This window comes from Fukomys damarensis, unplaced genomic scaffold (genome assembly GCF_012274545.1).
Source record: "Fukomys damarensis isolate Sample0158 unplaced genomic scaffold, DMR_v1.0_HiC HiC_scaffold_16, whole genome shotgun sequence".
Lineage (NCBI taxonomy): Eukaryota > Metazoa > Chordata > Mammalia > Rodentia > Bathyergidae > Fukomys > Fukomys damarensis.
In genome coordinates, this window is record NW_022900928.1 from 66,687,513 (window position 1) to 66,704,844 (window position 17,332).

A 17,332-nucleotide genomic window follows, 5' to 3' on the forward strand; every position below is an offset into this window, starting at 1 on the left:
GAAAAAAAAAAAAAAAAAAAAAAACAGAAAGAAAGAAGTAGACGCCAAAATTATAGGCAGTTCTTTCCAGGACTTTTGCTTTGAAGAGAAGCAAAAAACAAGAAGGAGTGGCTTGCCACAAAAAGTAGGGACAAATAAATTCTTGGGGTTTTTTTTTTTTGGTTTTTTGTTTTGTTTTGTTTTGTTTTTCGAGACAGGGTCTCGCTATGTAGTTGAGACTGTCCTGGAACTCATTTTGTAGCCCAGGCTGGTCTTGAACTCACAGCGATCCTCCTGCCTCAGCCTCTGAGCACTGATATTACAGGCGTGCGTGTGCCTCCACACCCGGAAAGTCTTGGTTTTTTTTTAAGATGGGAAAATTAACATGTTAGTTTTGTTTGTTACATGTTTGAATGTTGTTGAGAATGATCCAATACACAGAAAAATGAATGACAAAGGAATGAGAGGAGTATTTGGGGGACAATGTATTTGAGAAGGCACTGGCAGCCAAATGTCCAGAGGCACTTGTCCTTCGATCCCACGGAGACCAACCCACTGATCCTGTCACTTTCTATGGCTCTCAGTCACTTGATGTCCTCTTTCTTCAACTAACTTGGAACCTGTGGTCAAACATTTTGCTGTCTCCCTTGCACTCAGGGTCAAGCCCTGGGCCCTCTGTGGCTTTGGAGCATTTGTTTGCCCAAACCACAATGGTGATTAATTACACTCTGACACAGTGCTCTGAAACCATGGTCTAACAGATTGGCAGTGTGGGTGGGACTCAGGTTGGGGTGAGAGGGAGTGCCCTGCAAGGGCAGGGGTACGATTGGGTATGGTGCACAGATGAGGCGTGGAGAGGCTGCAGTACTGGGTTAGGTCACGTTGGAGAGGTGCTGTATAAAACAGGGCTGAAGAAGGATGGTCCCAGCCACTCAGGAGATGGGTGAGGGAGGATAATCTGAGCCCAGGAGTTTAGGCTCAGCCTGGGCAACACAGGGAAACCCTGTTCCCCTCTGTTTCTCCTTTTTTTTTTTTCAGTGCTGGGGATCAAACCCAGGGCTTCACATGTTGGGCAAGTGTTCTGCTACTGAGTCACATCCCTAGCTCCTGTCCCTTAAAATGATAAAGTAGGGGCTAGGAGTATAGCTCAGTGGTACAGTGCTTGCCTAATATGTTCAAGGCCTTGGATTTGATCCCTAACATTACAAAAGATAAATCAATAAGTAGGGTGGAAGGCAAGTCTTTGGAGAATCTTTTTAAGAAGTGGCCAAGATTTAAGGCAGGAGCAGGGTTACAGAGACATAGTAAGCCAGGAGCTAGGGGAGTAACCAAGAGTTTAATAGCTGTTTCCTTTCCTTATTTTTATTTTATTTATTTATTTTTTGAGACAGGGTCTCCCTATGTAGCCCAGGCTGGCCTCCAACTCCAGCGATCCTTCTGCTTCATCCTCCCCAGTGCTGGGATCACAGGGGCGCACCACAACGCCCAGCTGTATGTTTCTGGAGTGACTAAATGCACACCCCCCCCAGGAGTAGGCTGAAGGCCCAGGAAGTTGTGGTCCTTCGTCATCACTCTTCATGGGGACTGCTCTGTTCCGGGCCCGTACCAGCTGATGCTCAGACTTGCAGGGATTCTGTTTCCCTGCATCTTTGCCAACTCTTGGGATTGTCTGTTTTTATAATTGTCATTTCGGTTGATGTAAAATGTTATTTTGTTATTTACTGTGTGGTTTTTGTGTGTTTGTTTGTTAGCAGTAAGCTTGAGCATCTTATTAGCCATTCAGGGATCCTGTCCTTGTGAAAGCTCTGCACATCTTTTGCCCACTCATTAAATTTACTTATTATTATTATTTATTTTTATTTATTTATTTTTTTTGTACGAGGGATCAGACTTAGGACCTTGTGCTTTCCAGGCAGGCACCGTGCCACTGAGCTAAATCCCCATCCCTACTTAATGATTTTGTAAGAACTCTATAGTAGAGAACTGAGAACTTTGTTTTTTGTTTTGTTTGAGACAAGGTCTCTTGCTATGTAGTTCAAGCTGTCCTTCAAGTCACTGTGTGGCCTGGGCTGGCTTCAAACTCTTGATAATCTTCCTGCTTCAGCCTCCCAAGTACTGAGTGCTGGGATTACAGGAGTGTACCACTGTGCCCCTTTTTTTTTTTTTGTGGTGCTAAAGATTGAACCCATTGCTTTGTGGATGCTAAGCAAACACTACCACTGACCTACATTCCCCACCCTGTTTCTAGTCCTTTATGTTCCCTAAAAGTGATTTCCTTTCTTCCCCATAAAAGTATAGTCCATTCCTCATGAGTTAACTCCTAGATACTTTATAATTTTGCTTGCTATTGTAAGCAGTACCTTTTTAAAAGTTAATTTCCAGTTTTAATGCTTGCACAGAGGAACAGTATTGATTAATATATTCTCTTATCCAGCAAAGTTGCTGTATATATTTTTCTTGGTTTTAATCACTTGTATATTGATATTACATTGTGTTTATGTTCATTGTTTTTTCTTTCTCGCTTTTTTAAAATAGTACTGGGGATTGGACCAAGCTACATCCCAAACTTTTTTGTTTTTCGTTTTTATTTGAGGCAGGATCTCACTAAATTAATTGTTCAGGCTGGCTTCCTTGGTAACTGCAATTATATGCATATACCACAATGCCCTGCTCTTAATAATTTTTCTGGAAATAATAATAGCTTTTCCTTTTCCAACTTTTTTGTTGTTGTTGTTGTTGTTTTGAGACAGGGTCTACTATGTAGTTGAGACTGACCTGGAACTCACTGTGTAGCCCAGGCTGGTCTCAAACTCACAGCAATCCTCCTGCCTCAGCCTCCCAAGTGTTGGGATTACAGGCGTGCACCACCACACCCGGCTTCTAACTATGTATATTTTGCTATTTTTTCCTTTTTCTCATACTACTGTGTTAACACTAGCAGTGCAATGGGGTCTTTCCTGATTACTGAGCTCTCACATCAGTATATCATCATTTCCCAACACATCCCTAGCTTCCTCTGTCATCTAACTACACTCATGGGGACAGAGTCGAGGCAGAAGTAGTAAAACTGCCCTGAACATCTGTTTGGATGACGGTGCCATCTGCCGAGACCAGAAATACAGGGGGAAAAGCAAGAAAATGGAATTTAATTTTAGAAATGTTGAGTTTGACATACTTGTAGGCTACCCAAATGAGGTCAGCTAGTGGGCAGTTCTACTTAAGGACTAGCCAAGAAACCCAAGCTAGAGGTAAAGATTTGCAAGGCGTGGGTTTATAGATGGTGACTGAAGCCACAGGCGCACACGAGAGTGTTTGGGGAAGTGTGTGAAGTGGGAAGAAAGGAATGCAGAGGTCCTGAGTGGTGGGCACACCTGTAACCCCACCACTTGCAAAATTGAGGCAGGAGAAGCCAGGCGTGGTGGCGCACGCCTATAATCCCAGCACTCAGGAGGCTGAGGCAGGAGGATCGCTGTGAGTTCGAGACCAACCTGGGCTACATAGTGAGTTCCAGGTCAGTCTCAACTACATAATGAGACCCTGACTCAAAAAAAAAAAAAAAACTGAGGCAGGATGATTGCCATGAGTTTCAGGCCAGCCTGGACTACACGGCAAGACCCTGTCTCGAAAAGAAGAAAAAATGAAGAGGAGAATGAGAAGGACAAAGAGGTGAAGGGAGACCAGTAGAACAGGATCCACAATCTTTTCCCAAGACAGTTTCACGGCCCACGATCTCATTGGAAATAGTATAATAGTGTGACTCTTTTTTAAAATATCAAAACATTTATTGGTGCATTTTAGGCATACATAACACTCATTGCAGGGAATTTTGCACGTGTACATGATACGTTCCGCCTCTTTATTCCCAGTTGCCCCTCCCCTCTAGCCCCCTCCACTCCCTATGAACAAAAGTTTTGTTTCCATTTTTCCTTCTATTTTCACATCCCTTCCTTCCTTTCTCCTGCACTCCTCTCTTGTTCCCCTTCTCATTTGAACATTTCCTTCCCATTTCCCAATATCTAGTACACATTTCAGTCCTTGTTTCCACTTTCACTTTCTCACACCAGAGAAATAATTTGGCATTTAAATGTGTGTCCGATTTATTTCACTTAAGAGTATGGTCTCAAGGTCCATCCATTTAGCTAAAAATGTCTAAAGCTCATCCTTCTTTATAGCAGAGTAGTACTCCATTGTATTAAAAAAACCACATCTTTATCCACTCGTCAGTTGTTAGGCATTTGGGCTGTTTCCAACATTTAGCCATTACAAACTGTGCTGCTAGAAACATGGGCGTGCTATAAACATATATCACTGTTGTATGATGCCTTTAATTCAGGAAGATACCAAGAAGGGGAATAGCTGGGTCAAGTGGAACCTCTAGTTTTAGTTTTTATGAGAAATCTCCACACTGATTTCCACAGTGGTTGTACTGTGCACCTCCACCAACAGTGGAGGAGGGTTCCTTTTTCACCATGGCCCCTCCAGCATTTGTGATTGGTTGGTTTCTTGATAACAGACAATCTTTCTGGGGTGAGGTAAAATCTCAGTGTTGTTTTCATTTGCATTTCTTGAATGACCAGTGATGTTTAACCTTTTTTCATATATTTATTTACTGTTTCTACTTCTTTATCTGGGAAGTGTCTATTCATTTCAGATGTCCATTTTTGGATTGGGTTTTTTCTGGGGGGAGTGTCAAGGATCGAACTTGGGACCTTGCCCTTGAGAGGCAGTCAGCAGGTAGATTGGGTCTTTAAATGTGTGTGTGTGGGGTCTGATGTTTTTGAGTTCTTTATATATTCTAGATGGTAGTCCTTTGTCCAAGGAATAGCTGATAAAAATTTTTTTCTAGCTCAGTGGTTCCACTGCCTGCCTCACAAGCGCAAGGTCCCAAGTTTGATCCCCGGTACCAAAAAAAAAATTTTTCTCATGCTGTTGGTTGTCTCTTCGCTCTGGTGGTGGGATCTCTTGCTATGAAAAAGCTTTTTAATAAGATCAGATCCTCGTTGTTGATTCCATGTACTATTTCCCATGTGGTCTGGGTTTTGTTCATGAAGTCTTTGCCTACTCCTATGTCCTCAAGCATTCTACCTATTCTCTCTTCCAGCAGATTTAGTGTTTTCTGTTTTAATTTTTAGATCTTTGATCTGTTTCGATTTTAGACTAGTGTGTGGTAAAAGATACGGGTCTAGTTTTAATCTCAGGCATGTGGAAAGCCAGTTTTTTCCAGCACCATTTATTAAAGAGGCTATCTTTTGGGATGGGGATTTTGTCAATGGCACTGTGCCTTCTTCAAAACTGCAAGGTCCCAAGTCAATCCCCAATTTAAAAAAAAAAAAAAAGGTGGTTGAGTGTGTCTGCAGTGGTTTTTGCATCCTCCAGTCTGTTCCATTGACTCTCAGGTCATGCCAGTACCATGCTGTTTTTAATCACCATAGCTTTATAGTATAATTTAAAGTTAGGGCTTGTGATACCCGCGCTTTGCCTTTGTTGCCCAGCACTGCCTTTGTTATTCTAGATCTCTTCTGGTTCCAAATGAATCTTAGGATTGTTTTTTTCTAATTCTGTGAGAAACACTCTTGGGATTTTGATTGGGATTGCATTGAAACAGTACAACAATTTTGTAATTATGGCCATTTTCACTATATTGGTTTTCCTATCCAAAAACATGGAATATCTCTCTTTTTTCTGATATCCTCTTTGATATCTTTTTTCAGGGTACTGTGGTTTTCAATGTAGAGGTCTTTTACTTCTTTCATTAGATTGATTTCTAGGTATTTCATGTTGGGGGGATGCTATTGTGAAAGATGTTGTTTCCCTAACTTCTCTCTGTGGGTTTATTATTCCTGTACAGGAAGGCTATTGAGTTCACACACATGTGTGTGCGTGCACACACTTACCAGGGGTTGAACTCAGGACCTTGAGCTTGAGAGACAGGCAAGCTCAATCCCTGGACCCAGGCTATTGATTTTCGACTGTTGACTTTATATCCAGCTGTGCTACTGAATTTGGTTATCAAATCTAGAAGTCTTTCAGTGGAGTTATCGGGGTCTTCTATGTAGAGTATCATGTCATCTGCAAATAATGATAATTTAACTTCTCCCTTTCCTGTCTTTGTTTTATTTCTTTCTCTTGACAGCGGACATCCTTGTCTTGTTCCTGATTTTAGAGTGAAAGCTTTCAGTTTTTGTCCATTTAGTATGATGTTTGTTGTAAATAGCTTTTATCAGATTGAGGTAAAGACCATCTATTTCAATTTTCTCTAGAGTTTTTGTCATGAATGTGTGTTGAACCTTGTGAAATGCTTTTTCTGCTCCTATTAAGAGGTCCATATGGTTTTTCTTGGCTCTGTTAATATAGTATGTTATATTTTGACTCTCTTCTTTTCACCAGTTGCCAAATATAAACTCCGAATAACTCATCCACCTGTATTGCCTCTGGAAAAGAAACCCAACCCTGATGGAGATGGTGAGTAGTGAGGAAGTCCTCTGATTTGGTTGTGTGTGCTGGGCTGGGTGTACCAGGGACACTCAAAGCCAGTGAACTGTGGCCCATCTCCTTTTGCTCCATGCAGGTCCGGAGACTGAACCCAACCTGTGGATGTGGGTAAATCCCAATATTGTGTACCCTTCCGGCAAGCTGGAGGTCAGAGATCCTACAAAGAAAGCAGATGTGACAAGCGAGCCCCCCTGCCCTCAGCCATCCCTGGAAAAGCAAGATGCCAGTGGCTCAGAGGGTGCAGGGGTGGACTCGATGCTGCCCTCCTGCAAGGAACAGTTGCCCCCTCAGAAGTGGAAGTGGCTCGCCTTTCCCCCTGGTGACAGGGAGGTATGGATCGCTGGCCTGTAAGCCAGCCTGGGCAATAGGCAAGGCGGGTACAGGAACAAAGCATCAGTGTTGGGATTTCCTAGGGACAGCTAAAGGTTAATGTGTGCAGAAGTGAGCAGGCCCCTTGGGTTGGGGAGAAGCCCATCTGGTCTTATACTACTCCCCTTAAGCTGCTATACCTTAGAGTGGAGGCTGTGGAGTCAGGACCAGTTCCTACTCTGCTCCTCTAGCTCACAGAAGAGGAGGAGGCTGAGGACCAGGATGACAGCTCCTCTGTGGCTCTCCTATCCCCTCTCACAAGGGCCTCCCTCCAGAGTCGGAGGCTGCAGCAAACCATCAGCCTGGAGGGGAGGCTATGGTCCCGACCCCCTCTCAATTACTTCCACCTAATTGCCCTGGCACTAAGCAACAGTCCCCCCTGTGGCCTCAACGTGCAACAGATCTACAGTTTCACTCGGTATGTGCCAGGGGCCCTGTGAGGAGGGCGATGGGAGGGGGACTGGGCCCTGGTCTGAAGCCTTGTCATCTGCTCTGGCCCTGGGCTGCAACTCAGTTTCCCCATCTGAGTCTGAGGACAAGTGTCCTCCGAGGCCAATGTCTGCCTCTCCACCTATAAACAGGATCCTTCATGAAACCAGATTCACCTGGGTCAGTAACACTTCCTTCCACCTGCCTCTCAAGCTTAGCCAGTATGAATGCTGGTTCCCCCACCAGGGTCCCACCCACACTTCTACTGTGGTCCTGCCTGTCGCAGCTCCCTGTACCCCAGGGGTCAGGGGCCCAGTCGAGAAGAGCTGTCATTTAGTGTGAGTGTGTGTGTGTGTGTGTGTGTCTGTCTGTCTGTCTGTGTGTGCACAGGTTCATGCGTGCATGCTATGGGATTGAACCCAGGCCTGGCACATGCTGAGTGTGCCCTATGCCACAGAGGTCACCTCCAGTGCTGCATTTAGCTTTGATAGTCAGGTACCTGAGAGAGAGAATTTCCTGGGCCCTTTACCAGGATTGGAATGGAGAAGAGCCCAATGTCTCAGATTTTTTGTTTGTTTTGTTTTTGTTTTTTGAGATGGGGCCTCACTATGTAGTTGAGACTGACCTAGAACTCACTTTGTAGCCCAGGCTGGTCTCAAACACAGCATCCTCCTGCCTCAGCCTCCCAAGTGCTGGGATTACAGGCATGTGCTACCACGCCTGACTATTGTCTCAGATTATTAATCCTCCAATGGTATGGTCCCTTGACCAGAGGCCTGATTCTGCTTGGTTTCTGTCTGGGAGCAGTGAGGTGAGTTTTAAAAAGAATAGTGCTGGGAGTGGTGGCACTTCCTGTCTGCACTACATAGTCAGTCCTAGGCCAGCAGCCTGATCTACAAAGTGAGATCCTTTTTTTAAAAAAATAAAATAGGGCTGGGCATGGTAGCAGTGGAAGCTGAGGCAGGAGGATCACTAGGAACTGGAGGCCAGCCTGAGCTATATACAGTGAGTTCAAGGCCAGCCTGAAATACATAGCAAGACCCTGTCCCAAAAATTAAAAAAAAAAATTTAAAAAGATTTTCGGCTGGAGGTGGGCAGGCGTTTAATCTTAGCACTCTGGGAGGCTAAAGCAGGATGCTTCTAAATTGGAGCCTGGGCAATTTAGCAAGATTCTGTCTCAAAATTTAAAAGAGGCTGGGGGATGGAGTTCAGTGTGAAGGTCCAGGGTTCAGTCTCCAAAATTGGGAGAGGCAGTCTCATAAGCAGCGCACAGTGGGGAAGTTTGTCATGTGTGCTGTCAGCAAAATGCAGTGCCAGTCTGACTTAGCCTTAGCCACCTTGAGAGATCTGAGGCTCCTGGCCCCTGGGGCACAGCTGGCTCGGGAGTGGGGCCTTCACAGAAAGCTTGCCTTGCCTTACCTTTCCTCCCTGTCCACAGACAGCACTTCCCTTTCTTCCGGACTGCTCCAGAAGGCTGGAAGAATACAATCCGTCACAATCTCTGTTTTCGAGACAGCTTTCAGAAAGTGCCGGTCAGTATGCAGGGGGAGGCCAGCCCCCGGCCTCGATCCTGCCTCTGGAAGTTGACTGAGGAGGGACGCCGCCGCTTTGCGGAGGAGGCCCGCGCCTTGGCTTCCACTCGGCTGGAAAGTATCCAGCAGTGCATGAGCCAGCCAGGTGTGATGTCTTGTCACGCGTGGGCCCAAGGGGGGACCCAAGGGCCCAAAACTGAGGCTACCAGCCTGGGCCCTGCTCTAGGGGAAGGGGGGCAGCAGTGGTCTAGGCCCCGCTGGTGATGCCGGTAGAGCTGAAACTGCTCTCCTTAGCATGAGCCTTGATGTGCCAGGGCTTGGGGGAAGTGGGAACACGAGGCACTGCTGGCCCACAAGAGGTGTCACATGCAAAAGCGACTTTCTCCTTTTCCCGGGTGCTGTTCAGGGAGCCTCAGAAGAGGTGGTGTGTGAGCATCCAGTAAGGGGAAGTAAATGGCCTGCTAAAAGAGAGCATTCCAGATGTGGGGACAGCGGTTGCGAAGTACACGCTCCCTTGAACTTTTTTATTTTCTTACAGATGTGATGCCCTTCCTCTTTGACCTGTAAGAAACAAGAGTCATCGGCCGTGCCTTATTAAACTTTCCAACAGCAGCCTCTGCGTGCTTGTGTTTGCGTGCGTGTGCGTGTCTGCGTGGGGGGTGCTCGAGGTGGGCTCAGGACAGGAGTATAGTTCAGCTCCAAAGGTGGAATGAGGGCCTCCGGAAGTGTGGGTGGCTCCCACGGCAACAGGGCAGTTGCTAGCGTGCAGTCATGGGGACGGGTGTGTCTGTGCCTTTCATTCCTTTTCGGATCCGGGCCTGACTTCTGTGTTCCCAGCTTACGAAGATCAGAGGAGATGCTGGCTCGTAGCTAGCGCCACCACTCGTACACAGTTAGCATCCACTGAGGGCTGCTGGGGACCCAGCAAGGCTCAGAAGACAGGCCCTTTGAGGACCCGCGGTCAGGAGGAGAGGAAGCCCTGGAGAAGGCCTTCAGTTCAGGGAACTGCGGCCTTCATTATGTGTGTGGTGCTAGGGATTGAGCTTCAGGCATGCTAAGCATAGTCCACAACTGAGCTGCATCTCCAGCCCTGTTTGATCTTTGTGTGTGTTTTGTTTGTTGGTTGGTTTCTACAGTGCCAGATGTCAAACCCAGGGCCTTGTGCATTGTTTGACTTTGTGCATATTTGAAAATTTCAGTCAGAAAATGTAGTGTAATGAACACCAACATCTGCCCCCTCATGCCTTATTTTTATTCTCACCCTTTTTTCCACCCCTCATCTCCCTCCTTCCTCTCAAGATTTAATTATCGTAAGGCCCAGTTTGTGTAAAGGCAAGTTCTGTCATTAGTTTTTAAATAAAGAACTGGCTTCCAAGCAGTGAGACAGTAGCTTTTGAGTTGAGTCCTAAGGAATGGACAAAGAGGAAGTAGATGAATAAGAGGTAGGCACCGACAGCTGAAAGAAGACAGCTGGGTCACCGAGAAGTGGGAGAGCCAGGTGTGGTGGTGCACGCCTGTAATCCCAGCACTTGGAAGGCTGAGGCAGGAGGATCGCTATGAGTTCGAGACCAGCCTGGGTTACATAGTGATTCCCAGGTCAGTCTCAACTACATAGTGAGACCCTGTCACACACACACACACACACAAAAACAGAAGTGGAAGAGGAAGGAGCAGGTCCAATCCCCTATGAGAACAAGGTCAGCAAGTCCACTGTGTCATGGATAGTGACCAGGAAAGGCATGGGGGCTAGAGAGAGACCAAGAGGGATTGAGCGAGGGGAGAAGGGGCTGCTCTAAACTAAGGAACACAGGTGGTGCTCAATTCTAGTCTGAATGAAAAGGCAGGGGAAGGACAGTGGGCCACTGCAGGAGGTGGGAACTCGGGGCCTCTTATCTTCTCCATCAAGTCCACAAGAGGAGCCTGAACACTGGGATGAGAGTCTAGGAGGCTGCAAGCCTTAGTGTGGCTGCTCTTCTTGAGCTCTAAGGGGAAGAGGGGGACCTGTGGCGAAAGGAAGGAATGAATGAATGGGGTTCAGGGCTGCGTCGGAATCCTGGGTCCCACAGACACTGGGACAGTGCTTGATACAGCATCTCCTCAGTTGCCCACGCTGGCCTTGAACTTATGATCTTATTGCCTCAGCCTCACAGACAGGTGGGATGACAGGCATGTGCCAATGGGTTCATGTCCAGATAAACACATTGGAAATTGAGAATAGATTGACTACACATAATCTATGGAACCCAGTGCTGGGATTATACCTTGCTCTTTTTGTTTATTCAAGACAAGTTCTCACTATGTAGTTCAGGCTGGTCTTCTATGTAACTTGTGGTGATCCTCCTATCTCAGCCTCCCAAATGCTGGGATTATAGGCATGCACAGCTGTATGTAGCTAGCTTCCCTGGTCTTTAAAACATGGTATTCCTAAACCAGGTGTGGTGGCGCAGGCCTGGAATCCCAGCCCTTTGGAGGCTGAGACAAGAGGATTGCTGTGAATTTGAGACCAGCCTGGGCTACATAGTGAGGTGCAGGTCAGTTTCACTACATAGCGAGATCCTTTCTCAAAAACAAACAAACCATGGTACTCCTGAAAAGCACAACCCGTGTCCTACCAGACCAAACTCTGCATCTTGTAAGGAACAGTCTCAGATTGCTTGATCTGCACATTTCTCTGGCCTCCACTCCATGGGCTCCAGCTTGTCCATTCCCAAGCAAGAACCAGAACACAGCACTGCTAGGCCAGAGCTTTCACTGGGGGTTGCACTGACCCTCACGGCTGCTGTAGTTGCCCCAAAGATTTGAGGTCTGTTCCAGGAATCTGCAGTCAGGCTTGTGTCAGTGTCCCCAGGACAAGAGTGAGTCCCCAAACCATAGGCCGCTTGTAATGAGTGGAGCTAAGAACTGGCTGACTTGGTTTTATACCTAAACAGAAAATATTTGGGCTCTCAGTACTATGATGAATATTTGAATTTTTCTGGTAATGTACCTATTATGGAAAAATGAAGATTGTACTTTTTTGGAAGTTTTATAAGGGTAGTTTGCCATTTTGGAAAAATTACTGGCAACAAAGCTGCTCAGGTGTTTAAGTAATTGCATGTGCTTGTGTCTGCTGCGCTCGGGGACCCTATGTGTATGAATATATACACCTAGCTCGTATTTCAAAGTAGTTAATGTAAAATGTTTTCAGTTCACTTGAATATCAGCTTATAAACTATTTACTAAGGACATACAAATTTTCAACTATCTCATGGCTTCACAGAGATTATCCATTACATTATCACACTTTTCTCCCTTTACTTTTCTGAATACAATTAGAGCATGACAGTAGCTTCGAAAGCCACATGTGTGAGCTGGGTGTGGTGACACAAGCCGTAAGCCCTGCAATGGGGAGGCCAGAGAATCACTGCAAGTTCAAGGCCAGCCTTAACTACATGGGCTGTCTCAAGCCAAAAAAAAAAAAAAAAAAAAAAAATTCCATGTGTTGAAGTAGACTCATTTCAGGGAGGTAAAGTATGTGTGCCATTCCCAGAATGTTAAGGCACACAGCACAGAGAACGCTGTGCCAAGCATCCACTACAACCCCTAGCCTACGGGGCTCCCTGTCAGTGCTGCTGGCAACCAGAGAGGACGGAGCAAGTGATGTTTGCGTCTGAGCACCCAGAGCCTGGCATGGCCCCGTTAGCGGAAAAGGCTGCACTGTGGGCAGTGAATGGTCCCTTCCATAACAGGCGGGTTCAGTATTTCTACAAGCACAGAGGACAGGGCAATCAGTTGACTGGAGGAGCTGGCAGCACTGAGTGTTTCCCACATTCGGAAAACTTTCTTCAGAAGTACCCAGGATGGCCGTGTGGATGGCAGGGGCTGGGGAAGCTGGAGGAGCAGGACGGAATAGGAAGACTGTAACAGGGTTACGTCCAGATAAACAGTGGAACTGGAGAGTGCATGGGGTTACACCTATGCAGCCTCTCAGCAATTTAGCATGCTGTGGTGTACCCAGTATGTTCCTCATGACCCAGAAGCTGACCAGGCCCAGTGGCTTGTCACACATGAAAGAAGAGGAGGGAGAACATTCACATAACTTTTAATAGGGTATATTGTTATAATTGTTCTTTTTGGTTAATTTTTACTAACATTTGCCAGATGTGGTGGCACATGCCTGTAATCCCAGTACTCCGGGATTACAAATTTGAAGATCACAAGGAGGAAGTCACAAGTTTGAGTCAGCAATTTAGGGAACTCTGTCTCAAAATATAGAAGGGCTATGGATGTAGTTCAGTATTCAATCCCCAGTACCACCTCAAATAATATGTCCGGAATGGTGGTGCACGCCTGTAATCCCAGCACTTGAGAGGCTGAGGCAGGAGGATTGCTGCAAATTCCAGGTCAGCCTGAATTACATGGCAAGACCCTGTCTCAAAATAAGAAGCTTGATTCATAAATTAAACTTTTTGTTTTCTGAGACAGAGTCTCACTGTAGTTCAGGCTGGCCTCAAACTTGCAGAGATCCTTGGGCCTCCTGCCTGCTGGGATTATAAGTGCGCACCACTACATCTATCTTGAAATGTAACCCTTGAGGATAAGGAAAAACTACTGTATTTGTTGATTGTTCTTTGAGACATAGTCTCACGTTGTAGCCCAGGCTGACCTGGAATTTGCATTCCTTCTTCTTCCTCACTGCTGACAAAACAGGCACAAACCACCACATTGAGACCTGGAGAGCCAGTAGAAGTTAGCTGGGCTAGCCAGGCATGGTGGAGCACACCTGTGATCTTAGCACTTAGGAGGCTAAGGCAGGAGTAGTGCCATAAATTTTAGACCAGCCTGGGTTACATAGTGAGTTCAAGGCCAGCCTGAAGTGCATAGACTATCACAAAACATAAAGCTAGACAGTAGAGTAGGAAGGTAAAGTGTTCTAGTATCGGGAATTAAATTTTTTTTCAAAAGAAGTCACACCAGGAATGGTGACACATGCTTGTAATCCCAACACTTTGAGAGGCTGAGGCAGAAGGATCACAAGTTCAAATCTCATGTGGGCAAATTTAGCCTAAATTGACCTTGTCTCTACAGAAAGGGAGTGGGGTCTGGGGCTATGCCTCAGTGCAAAGATTCTGGATTCAATTCCCAGTTTCATAAAAAAAAAGTCAGGTGTGGTGGTGCACACGTGTAATCCCAGCACTTGAGGCTGAGACCGGAGGATCACTGGCAGTTCAAGTCTAGCCTGGGATACATAGTGAGTTCAAGACCAGCTTAAACTACATGGTGACAGACAGGGCTCATATGTTGTCCAATCTAGCTCTTTATTTTTTTTTCTCATTGTTTATTGGTATGTTTTAGGTATACAGTACAGCTATAATCTGGCCCTTTAAACTCAGTTTCAAGTTAGCCTCCTGCTGTGCCCTCCTGAGTTGCTGGGAGTGCAGATGTGCCAGCCTCACAGAGGGAATAAAAAGGACCATACCTGGAGGATGGGATCTGACAGTGGTGAACAGACTATGGTAAGCAAGGGGAGACAGAGCCAAGATGAAGTTGAGGAAAGAGTCAAGAACTGGACTATGTAGGCTTTTCTAGGTTATGATAAAGATTTGGGATTTGGATATTTTTGTTTGTTTTTGAGACAGGAATTTCACTATGTAGTTCAGGCTGACCTTGAACTATGTACTTTAGGCTGGCCTCTGCCTCAGCCACCTGAGTGCTGGGATTATAGGTGAGCACCACCATGCTCGGCAGGATCTGGGTTTTTTTTCAAGCATAGTGGTAAGAAGTTGAAGTAACTAACATAATTGTTACATCTACAAATTGAGGTGTTTTCAGTGACCTAGGCCAATAGAGGCAGGGGAAGTAGAGATGGAGAGAGACAGACCTCCAAGGCACTGGATCTTGGAGGTAGAAAAATACAATTTAGCAAGATAGACCAGGTGCAGGAGAGGACAAGAGAGACTCTGAGGCTGGTTTGAGCAGTGAGGTGGGGGGAGGAAGCTCTACGAGCAGCTGTGTTCAGAGGCTGTGAAACACAGGATGGTTATGTCCAGTTATAAGGCCAGAGTCCAGGAGAGAAGTCTGAGCTGAAGATTTGATTACAGCAGGCTCTTGGTATCCAGGGCACTGCTTCTGGGGACCCACTGCAGATACACAAATAAGAGATGCATAGGTCCTTTACATAAAACAGCTTACTTTGAATATAACCACCACACACCTTCCAGATACTTTAAAGTATCCCTAGATTACTTGTGAGACCCCATACAATGTAGAAGCTCTGTAAATACTTGCTTGTGCTGTGCTGTTTAGAGTACATCAAGAAAAATGTAGGATGTAGCCCAGGCTGGCTTCAAATTTGGAGTGATCCTCTACCCTCAGCCTTCTGAGATCTGGGATTACAGGTATGGACCACCACACCCAGCCTTTTTTTCTTTTTTTGAGTCAGGGTCTTATCAGGTAATCTAGACTGGCCTCTTAACTCACAGTGATCCTCCTGTCTCAGCTTCCCGAGTGCTAGGATTACAGGTGTGTGCCATGCTCGGGTCTTTTTGGTGCTGGGGTCTTGTGCATGCTAAGCACATGCACTACCCTGAACTGCATCCTCAACCCCTTTTATTTTTTATTTTGTGGCAGGATCTCACTAAGTGTTGCCCAGGCTGGCCTTCAACTTGCAAGCCTCCTGCTTCAACTTCCCAAGTCGCTAGGCTTCCATGCATGTACCACCACGCCCAGCTGTTACCCGCTTCGCTTCTGGAGTCTCCTCCTAGAGGTGCTTTCTAGGTTCCTTCTGTCCTGAACAAAAAATTGGTCAAGATAAATGCAAAAAGGAGCAAGGTTTTACATTTATTGAAGGTAGGAAAAGAAACACACTCTGCAGAGCCAGTGTGGGCCAATTAAAAGTAGGAAACTTAGTACACTGTGCTGGGTGAGAACCGACCCTGAGAAAGAGAATACAGTGGCCAAGAGCTGAATGGCTGCAGTTGGTTTGTATCTCCCACCCCTCAGGCTGATGTCAGGTCTAGGCTGCTCTGTCAAAAACCTGCCTGAGTTCTGTGGAGAACTGGAGCTAGCACTCTGATTAGTTCTAGGTCAGGGCTTTGGGAACCGTTTCTGTGAATTTCCTAACTCTCCGTTATTGAGACAACTTGCTCGTCCAGTTTGCCACCCCCTAATCTGCCTCACAGCTAAAGAGTATAGTGCTCTTGGAATATGGCCTGGAAGTGAGGTAGGAGAGGTACACGGGGGAGGAGGGAGAGCCAGGGAAGTTGGGAATTATATAGTAAAAGGCATTGAATGGCCTGCTGAGGAAGTATAGGTTTGTCCTGAAGAGTCTGATGGATAGATTTTTTTTCAGCCATACAGTTCAGCCTGACCTTGAACTCACTATGTAGCCCAAGCTGGCCTTGAATTTAACAGCAACCCTCTTGCCTTAGCTTCCTGAATGCTGGGATTTGGGGTGGGGGGTACGAGACCTGACATGAAGATCACTTAGAGATATTAAATTAATTAGGGGAGCTGTTTGGAGAACTTTTTCTTTTTTTTCTTTTGATGCCAGGAATTGAACCCATGGTCTTCACACTGAGCTACATCCCCAGCCCTGTTTGCTTGGTTTTTGAGTCAAGGTCTCTCCTTAAACCACTAATTTCCATAGACTGGGCTCAAAATTATTATTGTTTTTTTCGTATTGGGGACTGAACTCATAACCTTGCACTTGTATGCATGCTGCCACTGAGCTAGATCCCTGGCTGGACTCAAATTTTTAATCCTCCTGCCTCAGCTTCACAGAGTGCTGGAATTTCAGGCATGTACTACCATGCCTTGCTGATTTTAGGTGATTTTCTTAACATTAAGAGTAGACTGCTGGGGATTTAGCTCAGTGGTTCCGCTGCCTGCCTAACAAGCAGAAGGTCCCAAGTTTGATCCCCAGTACAAAAAAAAAAGGGTACACTGCAGCAGGGCTGGGGATTTAGCTCAGTGGCAGTGGTGCCGGGACTGCCTTGAAAGTTCAAGGCCCTAAATTCAGTCCTTGGTACCGCATGCATACATACATACATACATAAATAAATAAATAGAGTGGACTGCAGCAGATAAATGGAGCTGGAATTGAGAAGATACTTTGCAACTAGTTGGAAAGATTTTACATAAATCTAAGTAAAAAGGGGAGTTGAAATGAGATTCTCTCTGAGTATAAAAGTCTAAGGATAGACTTTTTTTGTTTGTTTTTTTTGAGACAGGGTCTCACTATGTAGTTGAGACTGACCTGGAACTCACTATGTGGTCCAGAACTCATAGTGATCCTCCTGCCTCAGCTTCCCGAGTGCTGGTATTACAGGCATGAGCCACCACACCCAGCTAAAACAGACTTTTTTTTTAAAAACACATTTTAACTAAGAATTTAGTACCAAGGAAAATGAACAAGAGGTTTTCTACCTGGATTTTTAAAAGTATTTTCCTACTAGAATAAAAGCAGTACTAAATACCTACCACACAGGGTGGTGGGAAAATGACAATAATTAACAAAGTGTCATTTTCAATGGCTCATTGTGGCAGACCAG

General features: G+C 45.8%; 1 protein-coding gene across 6 annotated transcripts in view; it reads left to right on the forward strand.

The window, feature by feature from the left end:
* Foxr1 (forkhead box R1) overlaps positions 1 to 9,927 on the forward strand; it is a 61,413-nt gene extending 51,486 nt beyond the window's left edge. For 4 of the 6 annotated variants that reach the window (XM_010629305.3, XM_010629306.3, XM_010629303.3 and 1 more), the window contains 5 exons: positions 6,367 to 6,441; positions 6,548 to 6,801; positions 7,032 to 7,258; positions 8,708 to 8,946; positions 9,340 to 9,927. In XM_010629305.3, the coding sequence (XP_010627607.1) occupies positions 6,367 to 6,441; positions 6,548 to 6,801; positions 7,032 to 7,258; positions 8,708 to 8,946; positions 9,340 to 9,368 (824 nt within the window). In that variant the 3' untranslated portion in view covers positions 9,369 to 9,927. The remainder of the gene's footprint in view (positions 1 to 6,366; positions 6,442 to 6,547; positions 6,802 to 7,031; positions 7,259 to 8,707; positions 8,947 to 9,339) is intronic. The other 2 variants (XM_010629308.2, XM_010629307.2) reach the window with 2 other exon arrangements.
* Positions 9,928 to 17,332: the final 7,405 nt, after the last annotated feature.